The sequence below is a fragment of the Sinohyriopsis cumingii genome, chromosome 1 (genome assembly GCF_028554795.1).
Source record: "Sinohyriopsis cumingii isolate HCF-2022 chromosome 1, ASM2855479v2, whole genome shotgun sequence".
Taxonomy (NCBI): Eukaryota; Metazoa; Mollusca; class Bivalvia; order Unionida; family Unionidae; genus Sinohyriopsis; species Sinohyriopsis cumingii.
Window position 1 is genome coordinate 155983946 of NC_142961.1, and position 25907 is coordinate 156009852.

General features: G+C 34.6%; 1 protein-coding gene across 4 annotated transcripts in view; it reads right to left on the bottom strand.

Moving 5' to 3' along the window:
* Positions 1 to 11856: 11856 nt before the first annotated feature.
* LOC149808204 (tyrosine-protein kinase yes-like) overlaps positions 11857 to 25907 on the bottom strand; it is a 121032-nt gene continuing 106981 nt past the window's right edge. For all 4 annotated transcript variants that reach the window (XM_089974662.1, XM_089974645.1, XM_089974654.1 and 1 more), the window contains one exon: positions 11857 to 21700. In XM_089974662.1, the coding sequence (XP_089830788.1) occupies positions 21492 to 21700 (209 nt within the window). In that variant the 3' untranslated portion in view covers positions 11857 to 21491. The remainder of the gene's footprint in view (positions 21701 to 25907) is intronic.

The window sequence follows — 25907 nt, forward strand, 5'->3', positions numbered from 1 at the left end:
TTGCTGTGATGCTAAATGCCATGTAAATGACCAAGCAATGGTACTCTGGACACTGTCTGTGGTCATCGTCAACTATGACAGCGTTGACTTGCCGCCGTTGTCCATGAAGGATAGTAGCCTTTGTTCTTCAACGAGTGATTGTGTAATTGTTGGCATCCACAATGAAAGTTTTGTTAGTATTACCTTTCCAGCATCCCCAACAGGGCGCCATAATCTAAAGAGGTGAGATAGTGGAATTACACATGAAAATTCTATGTTATTGCCCTTTAACATTGATCGCCTTGTTGCAAATCCAAGGTTGAATTCCGGATTGGCGCTCTGTAGTGTAGCAAAGGCACCGATGAGTCGAGGTATCAATCCAGCTGATTGCGGATCAACAAAGCTAGCCTATGTCAATTGTACGATGAGATGGTGCCTATCATCTAGGTGGTCAGCAACGTCCTTGACGAACATCATTGATGGACCGGCGTACCGTAAATAATCATTGGAATCTTTTGCCAGACCTAGTATTGTCGTGGCTACATCAACATTTTCCAGACATGATTCAATGTTTTTCAATTGATCGTATACGTGGCACTGTTAAATAATGCCATGACACCATTATTAACAAAACTAACTCGAACTTCAGCTGCATATGGTGTATGATCTATTCTCAGAAGTCTTCCTTCGATCTTAATGAATGCCTCGGCGAGCAGAAAATATATGTTGTATTCTGCACTTGTAGATCGAGTCGTCCACGTGCGTCAGGTACACATGCATTGTAAGAATAATACTGATAATCACGCACTGATTCATCTTTGAGGACTGGTGCATTCTATGTCAACTGCTGGGTGCCGGGTAGGAGACTTCGCCCTCTCTGCTGCTATCAATTAAAATCATTGTTATATCAAATAATGGCCAACATCGGCGACGCGTATACCACCAGACTAGCTCGAGAACGGCAAGAGGCAGTAAAAAAGTATATACCACTAAGTGATGCTGTGAAGGAAAAACTACAAGCAAGACAGGAATCTCAAGATGAGTACGCAGACGGTACAGAACAATTATTTAAACCAGTTACAAAAGTTACAGAAAGTCTCAACAGCTAATGAGGAAGGTCTTCTTCCAGTAATAAAACAAACAGAACAAATTTTACAGGAACTTCCAACTAAAATATCCGCCGCACAACCTTACACGTTTGACCATTTTTGTTATATTCGCTGATATACCTAAAACAATGTTCCAACACTGATCAATATCGCCAACGATGACGGGCCAGACCACTAGCCGCTATCAGGTTTACGGTTATGTTTTTTCTATCTCAGTTGAGGCTCGTTTTGTCGGTGATGGTGCTCCGGCTAATTCTTTCATTTGCAGCTTGATTTGTTATTGTCCTGGCTCTTGCAGGCATCATTTCGATGCTGGACAGTTTTACTAGAATGCTTAACTTCTGTGCTTGGCACTTTTACTGGAATGCTTGCTCTGGAATAATTCACATTCTGCTGTGGTTTTCGTTGTACTAATCTAGCGAGTTTGTCTTTGACCGCAGAGAATGCTTTACCAGCAAGATTACCAACACTGTCAATAGCCTTATCACGAACAAACTCGATGGCTTTCATACCTAATTATTTTCCAAATTAAATAGCTTTGTGGGCTATCTTTCTGAATAAACCTTGTAAAGCATCGCCGAGTCCACCTCCGTAGATCATTTTATAAAGCGGTAATAGTGAATTTATCACCCTGACACTTTCAGGTCTACGTTGGGCATTTGTCTATAATCATGTTATTTTGTTATCGCTGATCTAATTTATCGCTCACTGTAGTAATCGTCGATAATTTCATCGATCAGCGCCCGATAGACACCACTATCTATGACACCACCAATAAATAAACGCTGACAAATATCAGCTGCTTCATTAATGATTTCGTAGGAATTATTGCCGGCTCGTCTTCCACAAATCAGAATTTCCAGTCGATCAACATCGGCGAGGATATTATTGGGACATAGTTTATCCTGAATCACCGGCTATCCAGAGATCATAGTACGACCTTGTTTCCTACGACGTCGATCGCGAGTGGCAATGCCACTTCCGGTTCTCCTTCAGGTGGTTCCTCCTCTTCTATACGAGGCGGTCCAAATTGTAAACTTTTGGGTGATAATATATCTCCAAGTAATCGAGATTATCTAGCTTCTTTGACCTCTTTCTCAAATTTTTCAAATAAAGGCTAATATTCGCCACTAATCTGAGTCATACCATGGTGCTTTCTAAACGCGAAATGAATCCAGGATTTTGGGGGGTCTTTTTGGTGACATCAGTGGTCTCGGACTCTAATAGTTTACTGCGAATTTGATGTCATGCTACAGCAACCGCTTCAGGGTTTTCTCGAAGTATTTTACGACCTTCTTCTGTAAATTAGTAAGGCGGTTTTCTAGAAGGTTCCGGTTCTAGTTCTGATCCAAAAATATCCCTTATATCACAAATCTCAGCATGGGCTTGTTTTATGCCCTCGATTGCCTCCCGTATTTCTTGCCGTAATTGTGGTTGAGCAGTAACTATCGCAGCTGGAAGATCTTTGAGAATCTTTTTGGTTTGTTTAGTTTGTTTTACAATTTTTTTGGTTGATTTTGATGTTTGTTCCACCAACGGAAAAAGATGTTTAGTGGCCTTTGTGACTGGTTTAAATAACTGTTCTGTACTTCTTAATGGCATGCAGTATTTGTCGAGCTAACCGCTCCTGTGGCCTAGTCGTTAGAGTGTCTGCCTCAGATGCGGAAGGTCGTGGGTTCGATCCCCGGCCGAGTCCTACCAAAGACTTACAAAGATGGCACTAACAGCTACCTCGCTTGGTGCTCGGCATTAAGAGGTTAGTGTTAGGACTGGTCGACCTGGTGTCAGGATAATGTGACTGGGTGGGACATCATGCTACATGTCTGCGGCATGATGCCAGAGTGCTAGACATCACTATAAACTGCCACACTGCAGAAAAATTGTTAAAGCTACGTTAAAAATCCAATTCACAAACACACAAACATTTTGTCGAACTAATGTTGCCATAGTAAGCGCAGAATCACTCATTATTATTATTACGCAATGATTTAATTACAGATCACTAAGTCAGCAGATATACAAGGTTTTACTGTTTATCCAGTAACATAACGTAATTTTTCCAAATACAGATAATTACTGAGATCTCTGTTTGACTCAACAATTTAGACATTGCTCTGATCACGTGTTTTGCGCTATTAATAACACGTAGGCATTCCCAATTGAGGTAACTTGATTCAGTTCGCTAATCGGCTGAAATTTACATGTAAAATTGAATATTGTACACTCGAGACGTATTTTCCACAGGCCATTTAGGATTATGTTGATATCAGACCTATTTCGCTTGACAAACTCTACCTGTGAACAACAGATGGAGTAAGAATTTAGATATATTACGTAATTTGTTTGTGTAAATAACACTGTTTATGCTGACATATTCTCCGTGAAAACCGGTCAAAGTCTGTTTAGAAACATTTTTGAGTATTGTGATAAAAGACCTATCTCGCTTGACTACCTCTGCCTGTGGACTGCCTTTGCATTGATTTATGACTTTTTCCATTATCAATGTACATATACTGATTTCTCCCACACTCGTCAATTTACGTAGTACGAATTTAGATATATTATTTATTTTTTGTAAATAACACTTTATTATTTTATTTCAACTGAATATTACTTAGTACGTGATAATTATACAAACATTAACTGAAACGTTTTTGATTTATCGTCAGCTGCAGATATTTATATTAGGTTTAACAGATATATTTCGAATCTGCTGTTGTATAGTGGTAACGTCGTTGGATTTCCAAACCATTACTGGTATACTTCGTGAATTCAAGTACCGGAATCGGCATGTTGCTGGCGGGTTTGAAACTGAAGTTATTTGGTGGGTAGCCGCAGACGAAGCGTTCGAAAGTCAACCAGAAAGCGTACTGACTGCTGACAATTTGCGCATATCCATCACCAGTCGAAACTGGTTATGGTGTGGTTTGCACCGCCTCATGTTCGGCCGGGGGAGGGGGGGGGGCGGGTATGCAAAAAATTGTCAGAAATCTGTGCGCATCCTGTTAAACATAGAACCATAGCTGCGATAAATTTATGAACACGTGAATTTCTAGAATTTCATTTCGTTTCTAGGAATTCACCGGGGGTATGTCCATGTGACCATAAAGGAGAGACTCCTTTCCCCCACCCCTTTATGGTAAAAATAGACCGTAGAGATAAAGATCCCCAAAACAGTCAGAGATAAATATAGCCATAAATACAAGAAAGATTCACCCAGAAATATATGAAAAATATACCCAGAAATACATATGGAATATGGACCCCATGAAGACGGAAATTGGAAAACAGAAAAGTAAGAAAACCTAATTCAAGGGTGCCCCATTAAGGTACCCGATGAATGGATATAAACTGGCACCAAAAAAAAAAAAAGAAACTGGCAATAAATTGTTAACTAAGCTAACATAGACAAAACGCTCAGCCTCTACAGTCTATTTTTGCTTTTTTGCTACTTAAAATAATATAATAATTAACTATAAACAATAATTGGTTACTGAAATAGAGCCTTTGCGTTAATTTCACCCTACACACCACCACCCACCCCTTGTTGTTCGTATCAAATAAAAATATTCACATTGTATAGCACATAATAAAACATCACGATATGTCACATGAAGTTTGTTACTGTTCGATGGACATTCCAACGGTTCCATGTATTTTATTTTGCGTCATTTTTTCACCCATGTCTGGTGCCTCTTAGGTCGGTTGACCTCCTGTGCTGCTAAGGCCGAAAGGAATTCATATGTATCAATGAGAATTTCATTTCTTCTGCCCTTTTATTATTTTACCTGCAGAGTATTAAACCATCTCTTCTAGTTTGTAAAAACTCTAACACACCAAATTTGGTAGCAAAATTATTTGCTTATAAGTCTGATATAATATGTTCACAAGATGTCTGTAAGTGCAGTACCAACTTTGTTTCTGAACTGACATTTAACCTTGAACCTGATATCAAGGACAGAAGGTTCTTAAACTTAATTTTAGTCACACACAGTGTCCAAATATATTACATCCTAAATTTGGTTAAATCTGTAATTAATATATCTGCAAAACAAACAAGTTATTGAAATGACATAATTCAATTTAACATGAATTCATCTTTTGAATATATGCATTTATATATATATATATATATATATATATATATATATATATATATATATATATATATATATATATATATATATATATATATATATATTTGTGTGTGTGTGTGTGTGTGTGTATGTGTGTGTGTATGTGTGTGTGTGTGTGTGTGTGTGTGTGTGTGTGTGTAGTTTGTTAATTAGTTTCTTTTTATTTTTATATTCCATTACATGGTATTGTAATGTAACATTGTATGATCGACATAAACTTGTCCAAAATTGAGTTCATTTCTGCTTGACCTGAATTGACATTTTATTCTGTAAATAACTAAAATATAACTAAAATATTACCTATGTGTATGGGCTTAAAATCAGAATTATTATTAATAGAAGTAAATAAGTTTATTTGGATCTAAGTCTGTGTTTTGGAATTTCTTTATTGCATTTGACATGGTCTAGGCCCTGGTTTCTAATAATAACTAATATGTTTTAATTTGTAAACATCGGATCATTCTAGAAGATTATTTTCCATTAGGTAATAGGTTAGTTTTTTTAAAATGTTGACTGTGACCCGATTCCCTTCTTATTTATTCCTTTGTATAATTTACCGGTTTCCTACAGTAAAAAGTGCCACTGCAGGCACACCATCAATGTACACCACTAGATTTTAATAGGGACTAAGGTATTCCAGGGACACTCATTCGGTTTTGACCTGAATTCACTACTAGTGAACCATGGCATCATGGAAACTCATTAACACTTCACTCCGTGACCTTTGCAAATAGTATTTGGCTAAGTATTTCGGGTTAAAGAATATTTCCATTCCACCTAATTTGAATAATCAGACAAGTAATCAAGAAAAATCTAATAATTCCTTAAAACGGGACGCTATATCCAAATGCGCATACTCCAAATCTATTACAATATGTTGTGTCCAGTTGGGCTGGAATTTATTTCTTCGAATTATTTAATTCAAGTGATTATTTTCTCTGGAATGTGCTCTGATAAAATTCTTGGACAGAGACATTTATTGAAACTTATAGTGAATTCAAACCTGGAATTATATTACTGTGATTTAACAAAAATACTGTTAACACATCAGCACTCTACAAGCTACCATATGCACATCATGGCCTTCAGCTTTGGATTTATTTTGGACTTCTACTGAATTTTAGTCAAGACTTAAAATTATTAGGACTTGTGTTTGTAATCCTATGATTATTTGGGATTTGATTCGTAATAGCGTAAGTTTCTTTTTATTACAATTTTATTTTGTATTGTAGGGAAATAAACTAATTGTCGAAATTTGCAAAGCTTGTTGCTTCTCCCTCTTTTCTGATACTTATTTTATAAGCATTAACACTTGTTACTGTGCTTATTATCCAGTCCAGCTAAAATCCCGAGTCAAGACTGCTGACAATCTATTTCCGAGTGCTGACTATTTCCGAGTGCTGACTATCAACTTGTTTATTGGAAAGCTACTAAATACAAAATCTGGTCAAAATTCATTTGTATGTAATAATGGAATTTGCTAAGGTCCACTTGTATGTATTAATTTCAAAGCTGTGCAATTTTTTTAGTTCAGACAAAAAGATTGTGTCAGAAAGGTAATAACAATATTTGATTACTGACATTCAGGAACAAAACTGGCCAAGTGAACAATAAACCATGACCCTCACCCTGTGGTCAGCGAGTGTTACAGGACCAAAACAGACCAGTGAACAATAAACTATGACGTTCACCCTATGGGTAAGCTGCTTTACTGGCCAATAGAAAACAGTCTACAAATAGTATTGGCCAATAGAAAACAGTCTACAGATGCATGCATTATGTGATGAATACCTGTAAGCAAACCCTCTAAAGGAAGTGGAGGAGAAGGAATGGTTGTGGCAACAGCAGCAAAATTTGTCATGTTCCTTTCAGTATCACTGCTGTTTTGATTTAATGGTAGGGAGTGATTCCGTATGGTGTCAGCATTATGATCAATTCTATCAAGGAAGGAAGTCTACACTTAAAGATTATCCTGCACGTTTTAAGACTTCCCTGCATCCTATCTATGCAAAACACATTCAAAGTCCTGTCTTATCCACAAGGTCTCTAAATAATAAACTTAACTCAACAAGGAAGTTTAACAAGAAGTTGTTCACATGTTTCTTACCGTAACTATTCAGTTTTATTGAACATGACACAAAAATTCAAGGCAGACGAATGACGTTTGAATAAACACCACTACGGGAGTCAGATATTTAAATGGTGGGCAGAAATGCAAGACAATAGTGTTGATTACAGAAATAATTACGGATTTTTGTTTATTTAAATCGGCGATGACGATCAAATATTTTCCTTATTTGCATTATTTTAAGTATTCTTCATCAAATATTCGTGACCATTAGCGTATCGGCACCAAATGGGTCACTGTGACATCGTTTGTTTGCAATTACAACTACTTTTATTAGATAACTAGGTTTATTGTTGATAAAATTTTGGACTCCCAATATCAGTATAATCAAACATTCAAAAGAAGACATCAATAAAATCCCATAAGGATCTTCATGCTTTAACAGCTACTGGAGTTGAGAATCGATTGAAGTTTTTTAAAACTGATGATTGGTCATAATCAATGATCAGCCATCGATTTTTACAAAAGACATGCTCTTTTTTCATGACCGTTGTCATTTTGCATACTTGTTAATAGTTATGGGAGTGCTCTACAGATATTATGAACTTCTAAAAGAGTGGTGGGTGTAAGGTGACGCAGTTTACCTTTGCAAAATGAAAAATAAATAGAATATTGGTATACCTCTATGTTACTTCATGCACCGTGGCTGAAATTTCTTTGGATATTGTACTTATGGTGATTGTACATAATCTAAGCACACCGCTATCTAAAATGACTGCTCCCTTGTGCTCAAAAGATCAAACTGAATTAGTGTAAAAGTATACTATCTTTAGCAATTATTAAAATAGAGAAAAGGAATGTTTTCAGACTCAATGCCTGCTTCTGAAAGTGCAATGAATGAATTATATATATATATATATATATATATATATATATATATATATATATATATATATATATATATATATATTGAAAAAAAACGTTATCTGCTTTTTTACAATTTATTTCTGAAGTCCAGGAAGTGAAAATGACCAAGCAGAACTAACAGCTTTTTTGAAACGTGCATATCTGAAGAAAGGTCACGCTGTATACTCTGTAACACATAATACACACATCAATCATACACTAAATTAATAAAGAGAATTAAAAGTGCTTTGAACAGTGTGAAAGATATACAATACCTTTTTTTAAATAGCCAGTAACACCAGTGAGGAAACCTGGAGAATTTTTTTTTTAAAAATCTAACACTATGCCAAATAAAAAACTGTAGAGCGCCACCTTAAAAAACAAATATGAACAATTTTGCAAGTAGTTTTCTTATTTTCGTATAATCATGCGTGTTGTTCTGAATAAAATGGTACATCAACATTGGTGTAATGTATGAAAATAAGCTACTTATGCTTATTTTTCTGATGTTTACACAACATGCCTTGAGACAATATTGCGTGCGCGTGTAATGACCTTAATTATGTGGAAATCAGAAGTTTCAGAATACAGGAGTGAAGACAACTTAAATTTAAAACTGTTGCATTTATGTGAAAGAATTATATAGTGAAAATGTTTCTTTTCGTTCATTTGCAATGAATTTAAGAAATAAATGATGACAAAGTAAAATCGCTTTCTTCTAAATTCTGGTGTTAGAAAAAAAGACATTATTTTAACCTTTGACCGTTGACCTCTTTGAACCTCATCTGTTCCATCCCATTTTCAAACAATAAGTTTTCTTGTTGACATTTTGGGAATAGTTGTGTCAAGTTTCGTGTTCCTGTATTTCAGCATCACAATGGTTCCTATGTTTACAAAATGTAATGTAAATTTTTAAAATAAATCACTTTTCATCATAGTAGTTGGGAAGAGGGGTGTCTGGTCTTGTGTGGGACTTTGAAATTAATAAGTACTGTTCCCGGGGGGGTAAATACAGGATAATTATTCAAAAGGATTGTTTTGATGCCTGCGACTTAAATATTTCAGCCATGCAACCAAAATTAAATCATACAATAATAATACATGTACCTACATGTTTTATAGAGGTGCTCTTCAGATATTATGAACTTCTGAGAGAATGGTGGGTTAAGGTGAAGTTGTTTACATTTACAATATGCACAACGGAAAGAATATTGGTATACCTCCATGTTACTTCATGCGCCGTGGCTGAAATGTCTTTGGATATTGTACTTCTTGTACATCATCTAAGCACACAGCTAAATAAAATAACTGCTCCCTTGTACTCAAATGATCAAACTGAATTAGTGCAAAGTACATTATCTTTAGCAGTTATGAAAATAGGGTAAATTAATTTTGCCAGGCTAGACAATACCTGCTTCTGAAAGTGTAATGAATGAATTACCATAGATATAAAATGTGAAGAAGAAGAAGAAAAACGTTATCGACCCTATTTTTACAATTTTACAATTTTAGTCCAGGAAGTGAAAATGACCAAGCGGAGCTAACAGTTTTGGGAAAAATGCACATCTGCTGTAAGGCCAAGCTGTATATTCTATAACCAATATTACACAGATCAATCATACACCAAAATAAATGGAATTAAATAACAGGTCAAGGACAAGGGTAGAAGGTGCCAGACTCAAGCAACGGTACCTCTGTGTCCGTGATAAATTTCCCTGCCATTATCTTTATGGTCTTTTCTCAGAGCTGGTGCATCAGCTACCCTTGGGCATAGATCCGGTTTGGGACACCATCATCGACACCTTGTTGAAAAGAGGGCTGAAGAAACTATCCGTATCATGCGCAAATACAGCGCTCATCGCGGCGTCTTCGACAAGAGAATCAATCGCCTCTTGCTCTTCTGCTGATTGATGTTCCGTATGTTTCTTCTTCCTCGTCATCTTGACAGGTTTCCTTACCTACTGTGCAAAGAAGTTTTCACAATACTCTAAATGTACTCTACATTAGACCTGGCTTTCTAGTGTAATGGTCAAATCAAGAATATTTGAGGAAACCAATACCCATGTGTTTCAGAAATGAGTTTCGTGAGAAAGGTGTTGTTGTGCTAGACTGTTTTGAATTATTTGCACGGAGGCCGAGCGGTGCTCTGAATACAGTGCACACATATTCCAATTACAAACATAACCAGACTGTGAAATATCTAATAGGCATTGCCCCTTAAGGTGTTGTTACATTTATTTCTGATGGGTGGGGAGGAAGAACCTCTGACAAGTATAACACCGAAAAATCAGGACTTCTCAAAAATCTATTACCAGTGATGTAGTGATGGTTGGCAGAAACTTCAACATAGAGGATGCTGTGCGCGTCTGTCAAGGTGAATTAGCCATCCCTTCCCTTTATACGAGGATTTTCATAACTCTATGTCTGTTCCCTATATGGACAGAAGTAACAGAATGAAAGGTCGCTCAGGGCGTCGCTGCGCGCATCTTTTCTAGCCAAGGTTTCGATAATACTATTTACAACTTGGCATATCGAGCAGAAATTTCCGAGCTTCAGGTCCGTGAATTTCATTGGATGCGGCGGCAAGCCACTGCATCCAATCAAAATTAAATTGTTCAAATTTTAACACTGTCCTACGTGATTGAGACAATGGGTGCACACAACTTGAATGAACTGATAAATAAGCAATTTTCCAGTGTCATTATACAGAAGGTACCAATTTATACACTATTTGAAGTCGTTATATAGAATGTGCCAATTTATACAATATTTGAAGTTATTATATAGAATAACCACTGGTTAACAGTCAACACATTGTAGGTTTTGCTGCTTCATCAATTTTATTGGCTGCTGTGACCTGGCAACCAACAATTTATACTTTCCAGATTTTATGAGCAAATGTTTCTGCAGCATATGGGTTGTCAAATATATGGTTCTACAAGGCCATCAGTGTGGTGTGGAATGAATTTGGAAAAGTTGAAAATTGTTTTTTGCGAGCGATCAATGTAAAAGAGATCCAAGTATGGCTGTAATTTCTGCCACAGAAATGATAGCTTGATCAGTAACTGGCTCAAGTGGTGATGTGATGTTGACACTTGTAACCTTGTCTCCATCTTTCCAAATGTGTTTATACAGAGATGTATGACCATGATAGCAGGCTTTGATTTCATTAAATCTACTCGGAAAAATTAGGGGACTGGTAGAAAAGCTTTTGTAATGGCATATATCAGTGGAGTATGGGAAGAATAATATAATAAAGTAATTATTTGGAATTAGAATTTTGCAATATCGTCACACGTTTTTTGTGGAAAAAAGTTATGTCCCTGACAGCACAATAACACATAAAATTTGTGAATCCCATTTTCAAAAGATTTAAGGACATGTTCTACAGCTTTCACAATTGAACGTGTTATCAGTTATCAACTCCAAGTCTTTCCAATTGAACACTTGTGTTGTACATTTGTTATAAGTTATCAACTCCAAGTCTTTCCATCTGAACACTTGTGTTGTACACTTGTGATCCATATGACCACTATTTTCCATACATACATGCTTACTGAATGTATAAAGTGCATTTTAAACAACTGAGTGATGCAGAAGAAATAACTCAATAACAAAAACGGGAAAATATCAGTAAGAAAGAAAACAATTCCTCAAATTCTTAATTTTGCAATCAAAATTTATTTTCCTTACTTACATGGATGTCTATCTATATATGATTGTCAACTAATCAAGGGGCAAAAAAAAGAAATGTATAAAATTAAATGCTTATAAAAATGTAAGCACCATTTTCATCATCACTATCATCATCATCATCATCGATGAAATTAAAGTTCGCCATAAACGATTTTTCCAGATCAGTTAACCAGGTCCTAATTAGGACAAGGACATACAATAGTACAGCATTAATTCATCTACAATTATTATCCCATTAAGCAAGGAAACGTCATCAAGTACAAATCAGTGAAATTAATTTGTCATGCATTAGTATATTTTCTTAAACCTATTACGCATCAAATATTTTCATATTTCCTATATTCTTGCATGTCTATGGAAATAATGGAAATCTGCAAATTTACACATACTGTCTCAAAGTCATATTAAGAACACATGTGTTCAAATTCCAAAAATTTACATTGCAAAACCACTTACATAATTATTCAAAATACGTTTTCAGTACTCTGGTACCATGATCTGTAATCATGACTAATTGTTCAGGCTGCTCTCAATTTGCAAGAACACAAACACTGCACATACGGACAGCTGCTACTTGAATTTGTCTGTTTACCTGCTTCTTGGTTGTATGCTTGCTCTTTGCTTCATTTTGTACTGAAGAATTCATGATTACATCAAATTTTCCAACTTGTTTTCCTTTTCTTTTTTTCCCCACTCAAACAGGATAGTAGATGTCCTCCCAAAAAAGAACCATCTCTTAGATCATATAAATTTCATTTCTGCAGTTTTAAAACAATGGCCAGGGTAACAAAGACAAAGTAAGTTGAAGGGAACAAAGGGCATTCCTCAGCATTATATTTTACAATAATGCTTAACATCGCAATGGAAAACTACATGCCATAGCATTTATTTTATAATAATTTAATGAACATAGGAAAAAAAGAAACAAAAATAAACATCAAGAATTACAAACATGTTATATCTGCTTTGTGTAAAGAAAAATATAAAAATAATGTCTCCATCATCAAAGAATCCTGTCATATTAAGACACAGTCGGTAACATCAAAGAATCATGTCATGTTAAGACACAGTCGGTAACATCAAAGAATCATGTAAAGATACAGATTAACACTTGGCTGATATTGCTGTCATTTTATCTTCAAAAAGGTCTTCCATAATCTATGCATGAAAGAATTTTCTAACTGTAAATGTTATATTTACATCCATAAGAATTTACAATCCTCTGCCCTGTGCTGATCAAAACCAACCAAATATCTATATATAAATCAACAAGGCCACTTCTGTACAACTCATCTATATGAAAGACTCTTCATATACTGATTCTGAATCATTTTTTTGTAAAGCACACAGCCAACTGCAAGGCTTGAAAATCATACAGTTTCCACTATCAGTCAATCAGAAACAACCTTTCAAATGTAACATTGTTTATGATTGGTAAAAAACAGAAGCTCAAGCTGACGAGTTACATGATTTCCAGACCCTGGATCTTCAATCAAATAACATGCCAGTATACCAGGATCTATGTTGTTTCTTCACAATTCAAAGCACAGCGATTATCACTGACCATGTCCTATAAATATATCTATATCTGTAACAGAAATAGGAAAAAAGACAAGGCTAAACCAACATAAGGTTAAGGGATAAAATGGTTATGCAGAGCTCTAAAAATGGAATATAGAGACTTATTTTAAGACACATCTTATGCCATGTCTTTCTTCTTTTGCACGTGTATTACCATCTTTACCCTAAGTGTGTAGATACCCCGAGTTAGTGGACACAATAAAACCTGTACTATTTAATACAGTGCCCCCAGTATTAGAAACATTTAAACCATAACAATGTACAATGCAGAATAAAGGACTGTCAACTGTTGCCATTTTATTATTTTCAGCACATTTTACAAGTATAATTTCTGGAAATGTGTATGATTTCTTAAGTTTTATAGAGAGATATTACTCTGAAGTTAATATCAATCAATGGACGTTATCAATTACATATCTGTATTGAGTGTAGTAACAAGTTATGTTGTGACATTTAATCATTTCCCAATCTATTAAAATGAACCAAAAAATTTAGGCAATGGGTAAAGAGTTTAATTATAAATATCATTTAATTAAAAATAACATTTATAACTGAAAAAATTTTCTTTGACACTCATGAGAGAAATTGAGATAGCTAGCTGCAGGCCACAATGCTTAAAACTTGATTAATGTTCTTGCTGAACAATCTGCTTAAAATCAGATCTATGTGAAGATTTCACAATGACCTTTTAGGGGTCATGTTCTGGTGACCTTTGAATTAGCCAATGGAAATGCAGCTTTAAAACTTTTTAAAGTGAATCAACTCATTCAGTTAACATTCATTCTCTTTATCCACACAACACTGCTCAGTCTCCAAATGCAAAGATATAAGACTTCATCTGATTGGCTGATAAAATCAGCACCTATGGTAATAACATAGGTTAGCAGTACATGACTCTAAGTGGTTGCTGTCAAATCTTTAGGTATAACATTGGATATCTGATTTCAGTCAGACTGTCTTGCTGAATATCATCCAAGTCATTCAGATATCAGACATTCAAGCCTGAATATCATTCAACTCATTCAGATATCAGACATTCAAGTCTGAATAACATCTGACTCATTCAGATATCAGACATTCAAGTCTGAATATCATCCAACTCATTCAGATATCGGACATTCAAGTCTGAATATCATCCAACTCATTCAGATATCAGACATTTAAGCCTGAATATCATCCAACTCATTCAGATATCAGACATTCAAGTCTGAATATCATCCAACTCATTCAGATATCAGACATTCAAGTCTGAATATCATATTACTCATTCAAGTATCAGACATTCAAGCCTGAATAACATCTGACTCATTCAGATATCAGATATTCAAGCCTGAATAACGTCTGACTAATTCAGATATCAGACATTCAAGCCTGAATATCATCCAACTCTTTCAGATATCATTCATTCAAGCCTGAATAATGTCCAACTCATCCAGATATCAGACATTCAAGCCTGAATAATGTCCAACTCATCCAGATATCAGACATTCAAGCCTGAATATCATCCAACTCTTTCAGATACTCAAATTTAAGTCATCATACCTTATTTCTCAAACAGTCATCATGAAGTTTTCAGTATATAAAAAAAATTAACATAATACACACAGGGTATTTTATGTGTTATGCTCAATTAGTAGGCATGGGTCCTTTTTACTGTGGCAACAGGTCAACTGATTCAAATGATGCACACAGGGTATATCATGTGTTATGCTCAATTAGTAGGCATGGGTCTTTCTTACTGTGGCAACAGGTCAACTGATTCAAATGATGCACACAGGGTATATCATGTATTATGCTACACAAGTAGGCATGATTTTCCCAACTCTGGCAAAAGGTCAGTTGATATAGAGTAAAAGATTCTGATTTTGTTGTATCTACATAGCAAGTACAATCATTAATCAGCTGATTCAAGAAACAGAGAAAGAAGCTGATGTTGCCCCACCATGTCCCTACCCTGCTTTGGGAGTTTTATTAAGAATTCTTTCTTTCATCAGCAAAATTTTAATGTTAAAAAACAAATTTTCCATTTGATAACGTAGGGTAAAGACAGTAAATTTGGTCCAGTGTCCACTAATTTCTCATATACTATTATTGTCACACTTGCATTTTACAGTATGGCTCTGGAATGATTTGTTTTCAAAAAGACAGTGGACTGAGTAAGAAGTAACAATTGCAGGTAAATTGAAAGTACCTATTTAAAACAGAACTTATATTCTACATATAATATAAGGAAGCAATCTGATACATGATTTATTGGAAAATTCAACACTAAAATGTGATATCAAATGTGTTCTTGAATTATTACATGTACAATATGTACAGGAATCTACAAATTATGGTAAAAATATATATATATATATATATATATATATATATATATATATATATATATATATATATATATATATATATGTTATACATAAATTTATCTGTTTGTAAACATTTATCAGTGAAGGAAAAAAGTAGAAATGACTCTGAAACAAATGACTTTCTTCCTACAAGTAGCACAGAAAAATAATATATCCATACAATTATATATAATACTGGAAATAATGAAACAATAAATTGTTATCTCTCACTATTTGATAGGAACTCTGAAGTTTAAAAAGATTCAGGTTAAAAAAAGGAATTTATATTTAGCTAATGTATGATCATATATACCCATGAATAAAATACCCCTTCTGAAAAGCATAGACCCACATCTGTGGATGCATACTGAATCAGCAAATCATGGTTTACACTGTTCATGGTTAGGTATAATCCATGCACAAGTAAACATGGTACAATGGCCCTACAGTGGGCCATTCCATTGCAATTTACCATTAAGATGTAAACCATATGTGAATTATTTTTGCATGGACCTATTTACAACCATCAGTATCTCCACTATTAATAGTGTGATCAATGTGGGCTGCTGACCAGTCAAGTGAACCCTATGGACCATTGACCAGGCAAGTAAAGAACATAGATTGCTGACTAGTCAGTGTATTAGCCGATTATAATTTTCAGCACCCTCACTGTGTGGGCTCTGACATCTATATAAAATTTAGATGTGTAAAATTCACAATTCATTATTCAATAACTTTTTTGAAAAAGATCTTTGCCAAATTTTACACTGTTCTGCTGAAATTTGTATGCAAACAGAGAGGAATGAAATAGTTTCTTGGTGATTTGGTTGCTAAGGTAACCAAAAACCTGACAAAAAAAAACATTTTTACACTTTTTTAATGGTTCTGTCCTTTGCATCCCTGGTAAATTTTATATCAATAGCCATGAGCAAGGCAACAAAATAAACAATGTCTCATTAATCAAATTTAATTTATTAAAATATCATGGTAACCGATTTCTCTGATTATTCTTTGAAAACATTCATTAAACTGGATTTTTCTTTTATCCATATGCAAAGTACTGGACCAAAGCTGTCTCAACAAATGGAATGTCTTTGAACATCACTGACAAGCTGGTCCAATTCAATGTATGTGCTAGTTTATTTTTTAAAGGCATGTGTTCCACTTTAGATGAACAATATTTTTGTAAATAATCAATTCTGGTCAGGATCAACCAGAAAAGAGTGCTGACATTGTTTTCTAGTGTTGGAAACAAATCCCAATAATCATACTAAGAGTAAATTAAGCCAGTGATCTACATCAATATTTAAATGACAAAACTAAAAAAACAAGAACTATTTACACAAAATTTCAAAATTCTTTTAAAAGTACACATCACTCAATACACAAATTTAATGAAGTAGCAACTTCAAATACATAAATTTCAACAAATTTATACTTATAGGTAACGAAATTTTACTGGCTGATGATCTAAACATGTCAATTTAAATAACAATCTATTAGTCCAAGTTATTTACAGTTCAAACTGCTCTAAAAATCCTTCTTTAGAAGTAATACTTAGTCAATTTTCCATGAGCTACCAAATATTGATTTAACTCTAGTATTTATTACCTTGTCATTTTATTCATGTACTAGTACATTTTGCGAGCTGCATGTTCGTGACAGAAGTGTGAAATACTAATATACAAATCACAGTATAATGACAGTAAACATATTAAGTATAATGATACTGTATCAAGTATGCAAAATACAAACCTTAGAGGTTAACAATACCACAATAGTCATGTAGTTATGACAATGCAAACTACAACAAAAATTCTTAAGATAAAGGATAACGACTCCATTCTATTTCAATTGATCCTCTCGTATTTTATCCTGAACATGGTTTATTCAATTGCTGATTTATCCACTCTATCTTTTGTCTGTTAAACTTAAATAACTAATTCAGTCTCAAATATTTTAAACTATCAACCAAACAGTTAAAATAAAAATGAGAAGAATTATTAATAATTAAGTATGTACAGAGTTTAGTCACTTTTTATCTTCTAAAGGTCAAAGTAACAATTTCTATTAATTTCTCATGTTATCACATGAAGGGTACTAGTCCCTAGGATGTTATTGCATGAAGGGTACTAGTCCCTAGGATGTTATTGCATGAAGAGTACTAGTCCCTAGGATGTTACTGCATGAAGGGTACTAGTCCCTAGGATGTTATTGCATGAAGGGTACTAGTCCCTAGGATGTTATTGCATGAAGGGTACTAGTCCCCAGGATGTTACTGCATGAAGGGTACTAGTCCCGAGGATGTTATTGCATGAAGGGTACTAGTCCCTAGGATGTTATCACATGAAGGGTACTAGTCCCTAGGATGTTACTGCATGAAGGGTACTAGTCCCTAGGATGTTATTGCATGAAGGGTACTAGTCCCCAGGATGTTATGCTTAGCTAGCAAAAACTTCTGGAAGCAAACAAAAATATATGGTCCATAATCATTTCCTCCAATCTTGCTGATAATCGACAATTAATCAATTCAACTTCCACATGATATCTCACCAAAAGAAAGGCTATTTTTCACATGTCTTAAGTACAAAACAGAATCACTTCTACAAAACTGGATTCTGATATAAAAAATTTACCACAGAAATCATAACTGACTAATAGCGGCTATTCAAGGATCAGAGAATTAGTAACACTGTAATCATAAAATGGTTTTGTTATAGTGCCATAAACAGGCTTCAAATTTAAAACATACATTTTCACAAAATGCAAGTAAATTGAAAAGTATGAGTTGAAATTTAAGCTCTTCTTAATGCAGAATGATAAATTTTCCAATCATCTTCTGTCATTCATTGGTAAAACTCCTACATGGATAATTTCTGCAAAATCAGATACATAATTTCTAAAGAATAAAACAAAACTTGCCATTTTTCTGTGAGACTATTTCTTGTATAGCTCTTTACTGTGGTCATTACCAGGCTAATAAGGTGCAGTGTTCCAGGTTACAATCATTTTGCATTCAAGTTTCAAGAATATCTCTTCTATATGCCCAAACATTTCATTCACTTTGGGGAAAATAAATGAAAGCAGCAAATAATGTTTAATTCTAGCTCTGAACATATTTATGTTTAATTATCATTTTCCTTACATGCTATAAAAAATAAAGTTGTTATACATTTATTGCTGAATGTAGTGAGGCACATACCATTTGGTTCAAGCACTAGTCTGAAAACACTATTTACATCACCCGTATCTCATTTGGCTTAAAAACAAGGCCAAGGTACCAAACTTTACCCAGAAGCAAATCACTGCATGTGCACATGTGCTGCTGTATTCATCATCTTGTGAATGCTTAAAAAAAATATTCACAGTGATGCCAACCCATGAACATGCTTATTGGGAATCTAGACAGCCTGTTTGGTGGAATTCATATACTTTATACAATCATATTACATCTTCCTATCAGCCTATACATACCTGCTTACAGTCAGTAACATTTAAGATCCAATGATAATAAATTGTGCTTCCATTCTTCCAATTACTGAATTTCTTGGCAATAACCATCAACATTAGTTTTCCTTAAAATATCAATGCATCTTTTTCTCTTTATCTCCACCACCATTTTTAACCTATTTACAGGTAACCTGCCAGGTTTCTTGTTATATGCATTTTGATTTTCATATTTTTAAACTTATATTCCAAGTATCAGTCTATTTTATTGGTACTGAAGCACTTGCCTTCCCATGTCCACAAAGAATCCTCATGTTCCAAACTTCATCCCCAAAAATTTGATTTTCAAGAATACCAATATAATTGGGAATGCCAACTTCTCACTACAATGTTGTAATAATTCCATAAAGAAATGGATGGCATCTCCATATTTCAATCTTAAGATGACTCAATAATTTGACATAAATGTAGACCTATCTGGTGGTTGTTTGGTTTGACTCACTCTTTAATATTCTTATAAAAAGCTGCATTGATGGCACTTGAAACAATTGTGCATTGTTTTTTGAATGAAATACCTTTGTTTATTTATCATGTTAGGTTCCAAGGATTTACTACTTTGCATGTCAAGTATTGGACATAACCAACAAAATGCTGAAATGGGAATGTAGCCTCATGACAAACATTCAAGTCAGTTTCTTCACAAAAAAGACCAAGATATTCCAAATCTAGCTTTCAATAATAAATCCAATTAAGAAAACAGCTGCTATGAAGGGTTTTCACACACTGCTTAACAGTCAAGCATTGTAAGTTGGAGAAAACTCATTTTAAACCATATACTGTCAACCACAAATACATGCATATTGTAGCAAAGTTAACAACTAAGGTTTGTTTCATTTTAACATGTATGGTACCCAGGGAACAAAGTTTTTAAAACAATATATGCATTTTTACTCTGATTATTCAAAGAGTTTATCTGAACACAGTACAAAATATTAAACTGCATCTAAGTGTAACTACTCAACATCAATAGTGCCTTCCCTTGGTCCCAAGAAAGTTTTACTGGAACTGCTCTAATTTTCGCTAAATTTTTATTAATGTGAACATTATGAAAAGGTCCTAATGGGTATGCTATAAATACATCACTAACTATCCTGATGCAGAGTTCCAGAACTAGGGTTGTGCATTTGTAGCAACCATCTTATAAGAACCATGTCATGCAAACAAGTGAGTACAAGCACCTGTGGATATGGACCTGTGGATTTTCAAGATATACTGTGACATGATTTTGTATACTGTGACATGATTTGTATACTGTGACATGATTTGTCTAGATTTTTATTTTCAGCACCCTAACTGTATGATACAGTTTATTTAATTTGCAGTTTGAAAGTTTACTTGTGTTGTAATAAAGGTATGGCATAGCACGCAAGCACAGAACATGCTTATTCGCAAAGACAGATTAAAACTTTTAACAGATATAATATATACTTCTGCACACTGATAATTGCAAAAATTGTATGCTGTTAATATGCTGCAATTAAATATTTGCCAAACTTTAATAGTAAGATGTATAATACCTAATTATTACTTAAACTCTTTTCTTTCCGTCCTAATTCTTTCCTAAGGGTCTTCTTTTATATAATCAATAGTTCTCATTATATGCTTGTAGCTTGCTCAAAATACTTGTACTTTTAAAAATGAACATTAACACTCATTAAAGAGACATAACCTTTATTTTTTTATTTTGACCAAGCTGCTACAATGAGATGATTGAGAATGTGAAAAAAGGAAAATACACAAAACAGGTTAATTCCCAGCATAGAAAGCATCTGGAATAAATAGACAATAAAAAAGCTATAGTTCCTTGTGGTTAGGACTAAGCATGCAGTTACAAAATGTATTCATTTCATCATCAGTTTCTTCCATTTTTGATCTCTTTTGGGGTTTTTATTTGTTCATCAAATATGAAAATGTTTATTCCAAAAACAATTTGTTTGCATATCATTTATTATATTATTTCTGTTCCTCATTCTTTTCCATTATAATCCTTTTGTTTTGCTTTATTTGTTGATCAGAACTGAGAAACTTTGTTCATGATTAAAAAATAATTTCTTTGTGTACCTTCAATCTGCCATTTATTACATTATTTCCTGCAACAAATTGGTATGTTGGGAATGGTTCTCACGTTCTTTTGACATTTTTTACTGTGATAACTTTCCAATCAAGATTCATCCGAGTCTTTATAGTTTGGCTCTGTAGAGATAAAATAGTCATCAAAAAAGCCAAATAAGAATTCAAATGTTGGTCTGTTCTCTGCTTTTTTGTCCCAGCATTTCAGCATCATTTCATACATGGAATCTGGACAATTTACAGGCTTTGGAATCCTGTAACCACGATCTACTTGTTCTAGGACTTCTCTGTTTGCCATGCCTAAAAGAAGAACAGATAATTATGTTTCAGCCTGATGAAAAAATCTTGTGTCACAAAACACTTTGAATATGCAAAAAACGTACTGTAGAATCAAGAATCTCTCATCTGTGTCTAGATTTTGTATCAATGCTGTATCAGATATTGTTGATTCCTATGTCTTGTCATGTCTACCACAGGTGGTAATAACCAGTGATATCTATCTTGCCATGTCTACCACAGGTGGTAATAACCAGTGATATCTATATCTCATCTAATGAGAACTGTTTGGAAAGATTTTTAGGATTCCTTTTACCTGGGCATTTTCATCTTGTACAAACATATAAGACACTTATACTCTGCTGACCTTCAAGTTAAGACAATTTCTTCATCTTAACTGTCGACTGTTGACACAATGTCTGATATAACTGAGCTTTCAAAAATTAACCTCTATGCTGGCTATAAGGAATGTACAGCTGTAAAACTGACACAATTTTCATTTTATCACAAAGCACCATTAGATATATTTTATGAAAAAAACATTCAGGATGAGTAGTGATGAGATTTTCAAAATGTCAGATCAAAATCATTTTCATTTAGGCCAACCAGAGATCAAAGTAAGTCTTTTGGTGAAAACCCAATGTCAATAAGACTTTCCATTTAGTATCAGAAGTGATAGACATAATCAGGATTTTTTTATTTATTTTTTTAAAACCCAGTGTTGATATGATGATGTATCTAAGAGGAGTAATGATTACAAGATTTTCAAGATAGACACTGTGGTTGAAATATTAAAAGTTGGATTGGTAGCAATTTCATATGGGACCAACTGGGCATCAGACAAAGTCTTTCAAGAAAAGCCCACATCAATTGTGAATTTCAATTCTGGAGAAATAGTGATAGCAAGATTTTCATGATGGATGACACAGTGACATTTTTAAAGTCAGATTGGCACAATTTTCACTTAGGTCCAAACAGGCATTTAAGAAGTATTTTGATGAAAACCAACTATCAATATGACCGTCCATCTAAAAGGTGTAGTGATAACAAGATTTAAAGACGGCCAATGTGGAGGAAATACTGGAGGTCAGATCAGCACCATTTTCATATGGGACCAAGTCTTTCAGTGAACATTCTAATACCAAATATGATTTTCTATTATTGAGGAGTGGCAATCACAAGATTTTCAAGATGGCTGCAATGGTGACCATACTGGATGTTGTTGTTGTTGTTGTTGTTATTGTGGGGTTTAATGCCATTTTTCAGCATACGATAGGCTATACATGGCGGCCATTATTAATGGTGGAGGAAAAACCCGGGAAAACCCTGGAAAGAACTACCGACCCACGAGAAGCTACTGGCAAGCTTTCTCACATACCCACATTGGTTGAATCCGAGACTCGAACCGCATACTGGATGTCAAATTGGCACAATTTTCATTTGGGATCAAGTATACATCACAAAAAAATCTTTTACTGAAAATGTCAGGTTAATGTAAATGTCACTTTCCATTCTCAAGGAGCAAAATTAAAATGATTTTCAAGATAGCTGCTTTGAGGTAATACTTTAGCACCATTTTAATGAAAGCCATTTTCATTACAGACCACCTCGACATTATAACAGTCTTCTAGTGGAAATGCCATGTCACTCTTACATTCTGTTCAGGTGAATGAACAATGACAAGATTTTCAAGTTGGTCACTATTGTGGCCAAAAAGATTCAAGTCACAATTATTAGTTCCAGTTCATTACCCACAAATGTAGTCCAGTCTATATTTAGAATATTTTTATCATCTCTCATTTTGCTTGTGATAGATAAGTAGGATTCAGGCATCCTTAGTGTTATTTAATTGTTTATTCTTTAGGATGGATTTGAGCTCTATGGTGTGACTGTCTGTGTTTATATCAGTAACAGTGTACAGTGAGCAATGAGGCACTAATGCTGATCCAGAAGTGAATTCTGTGACCCATTGCATGGTGCTTTGTTTACAGTCCAGCCTCTCAACAATAAAAACAAATAGTGGATAACCTAGGACAAAAACTTCATAGTGAATTCATCTTTGAAAGTATTTTATAAGATATGATTTATTAAGATTTGGACAGTGGAAAGTTCAGTACCAAGAAACAAATGTAGAGACAATAGTATATAGAAAAAATATCTGTGATCTGGGTCCAGACACCAGCCATTTTTATTTAGGATCACTAGACATCATGACAAGACTGTTAGTGAAAAAAACCATATTGATACGGCCATCCATTAAGGAGTAGTGATAACAAGATCTTTCAGATAGCCACTGTAGCAGCCATATTGTATGTATCAGTGGTACAATTTTCATGTAGGACTAACTAGACCATGAGAGGAATGTGTGTGTAGTGTTTCACAGTAATCATAACATTAGAGAGAGAGTGTATGTGTGTGTGTGTGTGTGTGTGTGATTAGGAATTTTAATGTAGCTTTAACAATTTTTCAGTCATACTGCTATGATGTCTGCAGTGTGGCAATTTATAGTGATGTCTAGCAGTGGGGCATCATGGCAAAGACATGTAACATCATGTCCCACCCCATCACATTTTCCTGACACCAGGCCAACCAGTCCTAACACTAACCTCTTAATGCTGAGTGCCAAGCGAGGCAGCTATTAGTACCATTTTTGTAAGTCTTTGGTATAACTCGGCTGGGGATCGAACCCACAACCTCCCACATCAGAGGCGGACGCTCTAACCATTCGGCCAACAGAGTGGTTCATAACTTTAGTAGCAATGTGCTAATGGATGGGCAATGGACAACAGGTCACTCTGTAAACTCAACTTCGTGGGTCAGTGGTTCTTCCCGGGGTTTTCCTGGGTTCTTCCTCCACCATTAATACTGGCCACCATGCATAGCCTATCTTGTGCTGAAAAATGGCATTAAACCCCACAACAACAACAACAACATAAGCTCAACTGCTCTGTCTATGACTTGTAAAAATTAGGCTCTTACAATTTAATGCAAAGGTTAAAATTTGAAATTCGTAATTTAAATCCAGAAACTTTCCATTATATGACAGAATGAATGATTCATGCTCTTAGGTCTAAATCAATTTTAATCAAGTGGCACGATCAATTGATAAAAGAAACATTTTCATCAAAAGGATTTCAATATTACTGAATCAATTTTACATATACACACAAAATACATCTGGACAAATTTTATATAAGCGAAATACTTTTATTATCTTTTATCATTACCATATTCATCATGATCCTCACCATCATGATCTTTTTAGTATAGACAGAATCACCAATTATCCCTTTCCCTCACAGCACCTAACACAGAACTACAGTTCAGTATACATGTCTGTTGCTACATTGTACAATGTGTTATCAACAGAACAGGATGACTCAATCTGACAGTATCACCACTGACTCAGAAGAAATACACATTGACATATGCATACTTAAAGCTTTCAAATGTAGTAATTTCCGAGGAAATTGTATTCCTGATTGGCTATTTAGAATTTATTTAATAAACCAGCACATACTACATCAAAGAAACTTCCTGAATGCGTGTTTAACTTGAGGGATACTCCGGTCTGGTTGTGCTATGAATCAACTATGTAAATAAATGGCAGCTGTTTAGCAGAGGAATTCCAACTGTATGCAAATATGGTAAGGGCCTTCAAATGCACATACACTGAATAAAAACACAGAAGAGGCATCATACTGGTATTACACTGTAATGGAGTAAGGGTGTCCAGGTGGGCTTGTATGCGGGAAAGGATTATTTCATAGGTTTCTAAACAGTTGCCAGCTCCAAGCTAGATTTTTTTCTTCTTGTTTTACTGAAAGCTAGTGAGATGAAATGATGAAACAGGACCCCTCCCCAATTTCAGGCCATGTACACTCCTGACAGCATCTGAATTCTGTTTATTAAACGTTGCTTTTAATTTAGTAGTTTTTATGTCAATTCCTCTTGCTATCTTCAATCATATCAATGATTACCATCAATATAGATTACAATGCCAAGGTCTGCCTGCATGTTGAGCCTTGATACAAGCACTGCTTTAAATCATGTGACCTTCACCCAAGTGTCTAAAGGTTGAGCAAGTATGCTGCAGAATGAATATTCTTGCTTAATGATTATTCATCGAAAGCAATAACAAAACCCATCGAGAAAGTTTGGAAATATATGCCAATGAATAAATTTTGTTAAAAATAATTTTATCCCAAGATCCAAGGTGCAACAAGTAAGC